This window comes from Papaver somniferum, chromosome 3 (genome assembly GCF_003573695.1).
Source record: "Papaver somniferum cultivar HN1 chromosome 3, ASM357369v1, whole genome shotgun sequence".
Taxonomy (NCBI): Eukaryota; Viridiplantae; Streptophyta; class Magnoliopsida; order Ranunculales; family Papaveraceae; genus Papaver; species Papaver somniferum.
In genome coordinates this window covers 72,235,245-72,246,436 of record NC_039360.1, presented here as the reverse complement: position 1 = coordinate 72,246,436, position 11,192 = coordinate 72,235,245, and the positions used below count along the sequence as shown (strand labels likewise).

The 11,192-nt window shown below is 35.4% G+C and overlaps 1 protein-coding gene across 2 annotated transcripts; it reads left to right on the top strand.

Annotated features, from left to right (window-relative positions):
* The first annotated feature begins 669 nt into the window (after nt 1-669).
* LOC113356473 (tyrosine--tRNA ligase 1, cytoplasmic-like) lies at nt 670-6,095 on the top strand. 2 transcript variants are annotated; one of them, XM_026599624.1, is made up of 10 exons: nt 670-877; nt 958-1,111; nt 2,420-2,706; nt 2,793-2,889; nt 3,698-3,803; nt 3,892-3,974; nt 4,401-4,546; nt 4,716-4,821; nt 5,607-5,666; nt 5,788-6,074. In XM_026599624.1, exons 1-10 carry the CDS (start codon nt 789-791, stop codon nt 5,854-5,856), a joined length of 1,197 nt encoding a protein of 398 aa, XP_026455409.1. In that variant the 5' UTR covers nt 670-788; the 3' UTR covers nt 5,857-6,074. The 2 variants fall into 2 exon arrangements, with proteins under 2 accessions (XP_026455409.1, XP_026455410.1); XM_026599625.1 differs by having other exon boundaries at nt 674-877; nt 5,828-6,095.
* The last annotated feature ends 5,097 nt before the right edge of the window (nt 6,096-11,192 follow it).

Genomic DNA, 11,192 nt, shown 5'->3' with positions numbered 1-11,192 from the left:
TTGGCCTTGGGGTTCCTCATTTTGAGTGTTGGTTCCTTCATCTTGAGCAATGAGATCTTCATTCCAACCATTGTTCATGCCTTCCTCTATCAACATCTCCTCATCAAACATCCAACCCATATCATTAGTTGAGACAATCTTACCATCAACACAATCATTGTTGTTATTTGAAGCTTCACCAATCTCATTCCCTCCACTTGAATCACCCATTTGTAAAAACCCTAGGTTTTCCTCTCAAAACTCCTCCTCTTCTTCTCAACTCATAAAACACACTTTCCATAATTTTTTTCCTAAAATCAGATTTTAATCTAAATACACTTACCACACTAATCAAACTAATTAATTCCTAATACTAATCATATAAGGGCAGTTTTGCCATTTAAAAAATATTTTTTTACGGGGTGACCCAAATTAGGATTGGGTGACCTTTTTTGTCCCGTAATGCATGACCTCCAATTAGAAGTTATGGCCCCAATTAAGCTAGGATGCTCCAATAATAATAGATTCTTTATAAAACGGGAGACACAAGTTATGGTAAAGACGTGCACCGTTTATTCAGGGAAGAAAAAATAATTAAAAGAAATGCTGTGCTTCTATCATTTTACCACTGACAGTTTTCTATAATGACCAAAATACCCTGCATTGGAAAATCCTTCTTCCCTTTATTAGTCTCTGCAACCCACCCATCTTCTATTCTAAACCCAAAACTGCAACCATCAACTCGTCGTCTATCTCTCTCGCCCCCGATCTTGACTTTCTTAAACCCTAAACCATTTTCGTCGTTAATCATGGCTGACGAAATCAACATCTCGTCGGTGAGCTTGGATGGAAATCAAGAGGGTTCAACTTCAGCCGCTTCAAATCCTGAAGGAACTCAGTAAGATTCTTTTTTTTTTCTTCTTCAATTATTCTTTGTATAGGTGAATAATAGAAATTTTGGATTATTGATTGTATCAGGTCGTCGTTACCCCTAGAAGAAAGGTACAGGATAGTAAGGAGTATTGGTGAAGAATGTATCCAAGAGGAAGAGCTGATGAGGTTGCTTGCTAATAAGCCTGAACCTATATGTTATGATGGTTTTGAACCCTCTGGACGGATGCACATTGCACAGGTACCTCAATTTTCTCGGTTCGATTTTCAATTTTAGGGTTTCTCCATTGATCAAATTGTTTTGTGCTTGGGGAAGGATTTACCTATGGCATTTAGAGAATATATTTACTGGTGTTTTGCTGTTTGAAATAAATTACTTGTTTCTTTTTGTGTTTGCGGTCAATGGAGAGTAACTAGATGAGGTGTTATAGATTGGAAATGGAATATATTAAAATTTTACGAAACCAGTTGGGATTTTCATTGTCTCTAACTTGTTCATGTAAACTTGTTTTTCTTGTTTTTTGTTTATTAGTTTACTTTGATTCTTCCATTATTTAGTCATTTGGTCTTCAAGTACTTTAAACTCTAAATTTTTGTCTTGTTGAGTGTTGTTAACAATCTCTAGTATAACATCTAGTGGAGGAAGTTCATCGTGGGTAAGTTCTTCCTATAGAAGGTTAATAAAAAATATAGAATAGTTGGTTTTGTTTTGAACTATTGTATAATACTCACATGCATCAGAGCTAGCCAACTGCAATGTCTTTACCCTAAATATTGGTTTTTAAAGTTGCAGATGGAGAGAGGGAGATAAAACCGTTCAGTGTTGTAAATTCCTTGAAAATTCTTTTACATATACTTATTTTGCTTGGATTTTTTTCTTGCTAGATCGGGTTTAGAGTGGAAGATATAGAATTGGGTTCTTAATATTTTGAGTGCAGGATTTGTCTTCTGTTTGTTGCATGCAGTTTTCATTTAAGAAGATTTTTTAGTTCTGAAATCTGGCTTCTGTAGGTTTCTCGAATGTTTCAAGTTTTTGAAGGCTTTGGGTTCTGTTAGTCATCTGTTTGAACTAAATCCACCAGAAGATAGGGGAAGAATTGCTATGTGCATTCTTAAGTTTTGAGTTTTGCATTTTACAGGAGCTGAAACCACGTTCCACCGTAAGGAAAAAATGGCATGAAGATTAGATTTTTTTCATTTTCTTTTTGCAAACTTTTCATGTGCTAAACGACAAGTTTTATGGTCTTCCACCTAAGTTTATCCTTTTATATGTTGATTCTTCCGTTCTGCCGTTGCATACTGGATCTTGATAAACAGTTTTCTTGTTGTGAGAAGAATACATGCGTTCTCGTATTTTTGTTTCTTAATGCTTCATCTATGTAATTATGTTGGTAACTGAGATATATCTGTTTCTCTTGAATAATATTCTGAATAAGCTTTTTCTTTGGTCAACTGAAATTACTTTTTTATGTTTCATGTAATATACAATTTCCCTTACCGGTTATCCAAGCTTATATAATATGATTGTCTCCTCTTTTGAAATCTGCAGGGTGTTGTGAAGGCAATAAATGTGAATAAGTTGACAGACTGTGGGTGCAGGGTCAAAATATGGATTGCTGATTGGTTTGCCCAGCTAAACAATAAAATGGGTGGTGACTTGGCCAAAATTAAAGTTGTCGGTCAATATCTGATTGAGATTTGGAAGGCTGTAGGCTTGAGAAATCTTGACAAGGTGGAGTTTTTGTGGTCTTCAGATGAAATAAATTCACGTGCAGCTGAGTACTGGCCTTTAGTGATGGATATCGCTCGTAAGAACAATCTGGCAAGGATAACTAGGTATGAGTTGTTGTTATCTGTTAGATAGTAAAATAAGTTAAGTAATTAATATTATGAACTATTTCTAAAATTGTTCAACTGTGTAGGTGTTGTCAAATAATGGGTCGCAGTGATCAGGATGAGTTGACTGCTGCCCAGATTTTATATCCTTGTATGCAATGTGCTGATGTCTTTTTCCTAAAGGTATTGATATATGGATATCATCTTAAATGTGCGTTAATATGCTTACATTACTTACTAGTGCAGGCATATTACTTATAATATGGATATCATCTTTATATGCAGTTCTCTATATGTTACTGGAAGAGGATATCCTTTTAACCTGTGTTACAACGATACGTCTAAAAAAAAAATCAGCCGTATCGATACGTATTTACACGGATACGCGTACTGATACTCCCAATACTTCAAGATACAACTCAGTTAGAAAACTTTGACTAAATATTAGAAAATTTAGATATTTTACTAGATTCTATGAGAAGTTTTAACTATAGTGATAAAATATTAGTTCTGAATCTATCCACTGATCTTGCTCTAGACTTTCTTCCGTCTTATCCAGACTTTTTCTCTCTTCAGTGAGGTTAATCATACAGATTATATTTTAATCATGCAAACACATGTATGTATTTTGTTAAGTTTCTATCTTATATATAGTATATTTATGTTAAACTACTGATCAATATTGGGTATGCCGTATCGCCGTATTTTAGTTTTTCAAGTTGGTGTATCATAGTAGCGTATTGGTATCTTGTATCTGATACCGTATCCGTATCGTTGCAACACAGCTTTTAATCTTTAGAGTTTAGACCATATTTTAGCGGGTTGGTTGACAATTTGTAGGTACACCTCGAAGATATAGTTAACCATATCACTAGATATATATAATGGACATAATTAACTGGTGGCCCGACCTACAGGTGTGGTTTGGTGAATATGACTTTTTAAAACCTTTGTGCAAAGTTTAACAGGATGTTAATATGTCTCTTGTCAGGCTGACATCTGCCAGCTGGGTATGGATCAGCGCAAGGTGAATGTACTTGCTAGAGAGTACTGCGACTCTATCAAGAGAAAGAACAAGCCTGTCATCTTGTCACACCGTAACCCTCTTACAAGCATCTCTTCGTGATTTGGTGGTTCCTCAATTTACCTATATTTTGTGACTGATTTATTATTATTGCCTCGCAGACATGCTACCTGGACTGCAACAAGGCCAGGAGAAGATGTCAAAGAGTGACCCATCGTCCTCCATTTACATGGAAGATGAAGAGGTATATTGTGAATGTCTGATATAGCACAGATGGAAGAAATTGAATGTCATCACTGAATGACTGAGTCGACATGATCAATTAAATATATTCATGTGGCTTACCTCTATCATCCCAGGCTTCAAAATCAACCGATATTGTTTTCTTAGTTCCACAGAGATATGTAGATGTAAAAATTGGGATAAACGGAGGGAGCTCAGTTCTTTAACCAACTAGCCTGTGTCTGTTTCCTATTCGTCTTTTTCATTTTTCCTTCTTACTTTATTTGTGTTGGTTCTGGGCCTTTTATGTTTTCCCCCTATTTGAAACTTGGTTTTGTTGGTCTTATGCATGTCTGGTGAATGTTGTTTTATCTTCTTCACTTCCACATTGTTTACATAGTTTTGCCGAAGAACTGTATTTTATTATGATCCAATTCAATGTTAACAGGCTGAAGTTAACGTTAAGATCAAGAAGGCATACTGTCCTCCAAAGATTGTGGCAGGGAACCCATGTTTGGAATACATAAAATACATCATTTTCCCGTGGTTTGGGGTGTTTGAAGTACAACGACAGGAAAAAAATGGGGGGAATAAGTGAGTTACCTTGTATTATTTGGTGTATGCACATTTCATTGGTTTCATTTAGTTCTGCTTCTCTTTTGTTAGTAGCTTGAAGGTTCATTAGGAGAGCTTTTTTGTCTTCTGGATCCTCTTTTCTATAATTGACTTGTGTGGTTTCTACTTTCACTTCTTCCCTGTTTAGGACCTATGAAAGCATGGAAGAACTAATTGCTGACTATGAAAATGAGGAACTGCATCCTGCTGATCTCAAGCCAGCTCTTTCAAAAGCTTTGAATAAGATCTTGAAGGTAACAAACCTGTACTCAACTATGTTCTGGTTTGCATTTTAGATGGGTTGTCTTCAGAACATTCCCACTCCAGGATCATCTTATTTTTTGGTTATCATTGATTTCATTTTGTCCAAAACTGAGAGTCATGGTAACAGTCCTGTATTCATCCCTAATCTGGTTTTTCCCAGAGTATTCCTAATCCATAGTTGTGTTATATCTGATCATGTATGATGTTATGAATCCTTAATACTTGCGAATCAGGGTACTATCCTGTAATCAGCCTTGATCTGGTTTTTCCCAGCTGTTCCCAATCCCATAGTTGTGTTATTTCTGAGAATGTATGGTTTCATGTTATCAATCCTGGATTTACTCTTAAGTCAGCTCAAGCTATTACCATTTAAGTTTGAACTGATAAGTTTTAGAAACTATGTTTGACTACTTGTTCCATTAATTTACACACATGAGTTCAATGTGAGCAGAATTTCAAATGTTTTAAAAAAAATCTATGAACGAATTGGCTGTTAGAACTTCCCTGTTCAGTCGTTTGTATACAGTCACATGTTGGTTTGTGTTATGAAACTGTCTAAGAGTTTATGGATCTAAGAAGGTTGAGCTGTGCGGGTCATATGACTACTTTTATTTTGTTATCCTTGATGGCTCTTCTTCTTTCACTTTGCTTGGATCAATACCGCATTATGTCTGCATTTTTATTTTTTTTCTTAACTTTGATTTTTTCTGTCATCCGAACCTTAAAGCTATGACTAAAGGTTGTCTGACTCGTGCTTTCTTTCTGTTATCTGCAGCCTGTTCGTGATCACTTCGCTAACGACCCTAATGCAAAAGCGCTATTGAAAAAAGTGAAGGTATGGTCAGTGTTGCTTAAAAACATTTTTATTTGTTGGTTTCTTTTTCGTCTAGTTAGATTTTGGTTTCAAATATTTTACCTTTACTTTCGGGATCCCCATATCTTATTTTCCTTTTCAGGATTATCAGAAACTGAACAAATTTGTGTTGCCTTCTGCAGAGCTACAGAGTAACAAAGTGATGCTCTAGTAAGAGCTGTATCTCAGTCCCTATGGTTCATCATTCTCTTTGAAATTTTGACGTACCTTTACCAGCCAACTTGTTTAAGGATAAGCATTTTTTATGTTATTTTTATATATCTTGGGATTTTGTAAACATGAACGACTCCACTTGATAGCATATTATGGTCGAAGGTTCCTTTTTACTTGGGTCTGTTTTTTATCTTAAAAAATTGATTTTATTTTATATATTGCGGGGGGATCTAGCGACATTTTTATGGGTGTTAATTTCATCCATCTTTTAAAACTTTCAACCCTGCACAGGATGATAAAACTTTATCATCTGAGTGTAAATTTGCAACGGACTTACTTGCTGTGCATGGTATGAAGCATGCATACACTTTTCTTGTGCGAGTAAAAGACTGCAACAGAACTGTCAAAAAGAATTTTTTTGATAAAGGGAAACTTTCATGCCACTAAGCAAAAGAACAAACATTGTTTATATTACATACTAGGTATCATCGGGGCCTTACGGCCCGACTCAACCTCTCATTAGTGTTAAGAATCACATAGTCTTTGAAATTCAACACATGATTTTTAGCTTGATAACTCCCATGAAAATATTGTAAAATATTAATAACAAACGGTCCGCGAGTTATAACCTCACAGGTGTCACCATCCTTTCACAAAAAACCCATCAAAACAAAAATAACACAAAAACCCCATTAAAACAAAATTAACACAAAAACCCCAAATTTAAATGTTGGTTTCATCAAATTTTATTTTGGTTTCATCAAAACCAAAATAAAATTTGATGAAACCAACATTTAAATTTGGGGTTTTTGTATCAATTTTTAAAAATTTGGGGTTTTTGTATTAATTTTGTTTACGATGGAGTTTTAATGGATCCCAACATTTGAGTGGGGTTTTTGTACCACAAGTTTGGTCACCTTGGGTTTTTATGACTAGTTTTGAATAACAAAACTAGTGACAAAACACCTAGGTGAACAAACTAGTGATAAGAAAAAACCGGTCATATTATTTTTAACAAATAAAAACCGTTTCAAACAAAATTGGGACAAAAACCCCAGTTCAAATAAAAAATTTAAAATTCGTTTTTATTTGATTTCTAAATTCCAAAATTAACCTTCCGCATATAAAAACATTTTGAAAGGAAAGTTTGGCGGAAACAAGAAAGTAAAAACTATTTTTTTCCTCTCTGAACCGAACAAATCAGATTCAGAAAAAGTGTGATTCTTCTTTCCTAGTTTTCTTCGTTCTTTTCGTTTCAATTCAAAGATTCGTCATCGTCTTCTCCCAATTTCAATTCAAAAATTGAGAGAGCAATTTTAGGTTTGTTTGATTGAAGAACCGGAAGAGAAGCTACAAGTTTTGAGATCTGTTTATTCGAGATACGTAGAAGAATCCAATTCAGTTGTTCGAAGAAGAGAAGATAAACGTAGTTGTTCGAAGAAGAGAAGAATCCAATTCGTTATTCGAGATCTGGTTGCAATTCAGTTTAGCTGAAATCATATTTCCGCTTTTCAAGTTGAAATTGAATCTTGAATTGAAGAATCCAGCTGAACAATCAATCAACTTCGTGTTGATCATCTTCGTCTTCAAGGAATCAATCAACTTTTCAGGTATTCAATTATCTTTTTTGTGTTGATTTTTCATTTTGTTTTTGTGAATTTGCTAGTCACTCTTGTCGAATAAACTGAATTGATGTTAGCATATGATTTTTTTATGTTTGTGTTGATGTTCTTATGAAGGATTCCATCTCTTTGAAACTGTTTTTCAAAAAAAAAAAATTGTTGTTGATATTCACATCTGGTGAAACTGTTTTTGGTTTTATCATTTTGTTTTGTAGATTATGGATTATATTCTCGCACTTGTATGTCACAAAGAAGATTGTTTAACTTTTCGTATTGGCCTCCAAGAGTCTTTTGCTAATTTGAAGACTAGTATATGCTCAAGTTGGTGTGAATTCTCTCCTCCTTTTGTGGAAATTTTTCACATGGTTGATGATCAGCAAAAGGTCATTCATTCTGATTTTGATCTTCAATGTTTGGCTCTATTTAGTCTGTATAATAAAGAAGGGATTATGGAGTTACACGTAAGTCACAAAGCTGAGAGTTCTGGTTCAATAAGTTCAGGAATTATAGCTTTTGATGACCATCCACAAAGTTCTGGAATTATACCTTTTGAGAAGCCATGGATTGATTATGATGTTCCAGATAAAATTAAGGAACCGTTAAAGTCTGCTCACTGGTTACATCTTTTTCAAGGAGTTGAACAGTTGTTTCCGGGAGGTGTTGAACAAGTTCGTTGTGATTTACAGAAGTATCACGCAACAGCTGGTTATGAATACACGGTATATAGGAATGAGAAGTTGAGGATTGGTGCACGTTGTGCTAATAAGAACAAAGAGGAGAAACGTGACTGGCATTTATATGATGTGTCTGTTGATGGTGTTGTAGGAAGTCCTTTTATTATCAAGGAACTAAATAATCAGTATACTTGTGTTGGTGGATTTGTTAACATGCCACGGATATCGAAGAAACTAGTTAGTAGCTTGATTATTGATGAAATTAAACAGGATCCTAATAAGAAAACTAAGCATATTATGGAATCTTTTACGAGAGACTTCGGCTTTGACATTAGTCGTTATTATGTATACGCAGGGAAGAAGCATGCACTGAATACTTCATGGGGAGAGAACGAGAAATCTTTTATGTTCTTGAATTGGTATAAAAACAAGTTGATTGAAACCAATCCTGGTTCTCACGTGGTTTTGGAAGTTGAATAAGGGACCCATAAATTTCAGAGGATGTTTATCTGTTTTGAAGCTTGTAGTCGTGGATTCAATTTCTGCCGTCCTGTATTATTCGTTGATGCGGCTCACTTGAAAAGCAAGTACCTTGGTCATATGATGGCAGCAACAGGTCTAACCGGAAATGATGGTAAGGTTTTTATCATTTTTTTATGTTGGTTTCATCATTTTTTTATGTTGGTTTCATCATTTTTTATGTTTGGTTTTCATCGCATCTTATGCTTGTGTTATGCTTTCTGTTCATGTTACAGAAATCTTCCCTCTTGCTTATGGTGTGGTTTCATCGGAGAATGAAGCGAACTGGAAATGGTTTTTGGATAATTTGAAGAAAGTCCTTTCTCCTTTGCGACCAAAGCTTACTTTTGTGAGTGATCGAGGTATTGGATTGGTAACAAAAATTCCTATTGTTTTTCCTGAGGCTTTTCATGGTTGGTGCTACTAGCATATGGAATGCAATATCAATACATACTTACCAAAGAGTTGCAAATTTTATAACAAATATGTATTGGGACTGTTTAAGAAATGTGCGTATGCTTCTACTCATAAAGAATTTACAGAGAATTGGGATAAGTTGAGGAAGGTTCAAAATCAGAAGTTACAAGACTATCTAAGTAGAGCTCCTCTTGATAAATGGGCAAGTTTTTTCTTCAAGGGTCGACGATATGGTAGGTTGTGTTCAAATATTGCTGAGAGTTTCAATGGTTCGGTCGTTGAAGTGAGAGAGAAGCCTATAGACATCATGGTTGATGAGATCAGGGTGAAGCTAATGGACCAAATGTGTAAACGTCGCGAGGACTCTGCTAACTTAATGAAATGGCGTCAAACTCTATGTCCAGAATATGAAGCTCTGCTCCACGACAACAAGATGCATGGCTGTAGCTACCCAGTCACCAAGTCGTCGGAATATGTGTTTGAAGTTCATGCTTCATTAACACAGACTGTCGATTTGAAAAGAAGAACATGTTCTTGCAACCGTTGGCTATTAACGGTTTCCCGTGTGCCCATGCTGTCCGTTGCATCATGGTGAATGGAGAAGATCCTTACAATTATGTTGAGCACTACTTTACAGTAAAGTTCTACCGAGAATCGTATAAACATGCAATCAATCTTGTTCCCACAGTCGAAAAGCTCGTGACAGTGTCGCCGAAATCGATGGTTTTTGGTCCGAATAATGGACCACAACCAGGACGTCCATCGAAGAAGAAGAGGATTCCTAATACAGGTTCAGTTCCCAATAAAAAGACGAGAACCTGTGGTTCCTGCAAGGTTTTGACCACCCATAATAAACGGACATGCCCTTCTCGTCAGATTTCATGAGAACTTGTAGTCATTTCGACTACAAGTCAAGTCGAATTTTACTCTTAGTTTCGTTTGCTAGACTACAATATGTGTTTCATTTACTATTTCATATTTTTGTTTTAGAAGTTAATATGCTGCAGGTGTTTTCATTTTATATTTTGTCTAAGAATAATAAGTTTGATTAAGTTTAAGTTTTTCAGAATTTTTACAGGCCTTTATAGTTTGGTGTAACCGAATCAGGTTTCATCATTTTTTTGATGAAACCAGAAAGGGTTTCATCTTATTTTGGTGGAACCATTGTTTTACTGTCACTTTTTCTTCTATATTTTTTGACAACACAGTAGATGATGTTTTGTCTACTGTTTATTGGTGCCGCAAATATATGACACATCATTTATGGATAGTTTTTATAAAAATGAGACATCATATTTCTGTAGACATAAGCTTTTAAGGAAATACAACTGAAATAGCACGAAATCGTTTTTTATATAAACTGTAACCATTTCACAAGTACTTTAAACTTCAACTAAAACTTGAATCTGCAAGGAGAACTGTATGTCAAGGAGTATCATCATTACAATAACCATTTCAAAAGTAATTTAAAATTCAACTAAAACTGAATGTTCAATAGGACGGGCACGACATGCGAGTATTATTCTATATTGTCAAGGAGTATCTTCAACGCCAACTTTGGTCTCATATTATGCACCTTTTCTCGTATATCATCTGTAGACATGTTTCCTTTCAAGAGGCTCTTCATGTAATAGCAAACATGCAGGCCACAATCGTTCCTGAAAAACCAAAACAATGTCTCAATTGTTACAAAGTGACTAGCTGAGAGTGTTCTGATATTAGTCTATATGTAAAGCATTCGGTTACAAGTGATGTAATGATTTCAAGCATATGCATATGTGAACTATAAACTTCCAAACATAACTTACCCTATTTGTTCACAACATGTAGGGTTGTGCAAAGAGTATGTTGTTGGCTGACTTGCCTGCTGATCACAGGGGAGCTTTGCGTCGTGCTGTGCAAATGCTGATACTATACGTTGTTTCATGCTTTCAGCACTTTTTCTGCATTCCTCTCCCGTGGAAGCCAAGGAGTTGTAGTGATAAAATTCCCCGGTTTCAAAATCAAAAGAAAGCAATGTCCAATGGTTTACATCTCCAAGTGATGTCAGCAACGGAACGAACAAAAACCGCACGCTATAATCCATTTTGTCGATGAAGCCT

What these genes read in the sequence shown, in the direction of transcription:
- LOC113356473 (XM_026599624.1), top strand. Translation starts at nt 789, where the DNA reads ATGGCTGACGAAATCAACATCTCGTCGGTGAGCTTGGATGGAAATCAA. An exon ending in CTGATGTCTTTTTCCTAAAG is followed by an intron (nt 2,890 to 3,697) that starts GTATTGATATAT and finishes GTCTCTTGTCAG; the next exon opens with GCTGACATCTGCCAGCTGGG. An exon ending in CGCTATTGAAAAAAGTGAAG is followed by an intron (nt 5,667 to 5,787) that starts GTATGGTCAGTG and finishes TTTCCTTTTCAG; the next exon opens with GATTATCAGAAACTGAACAA.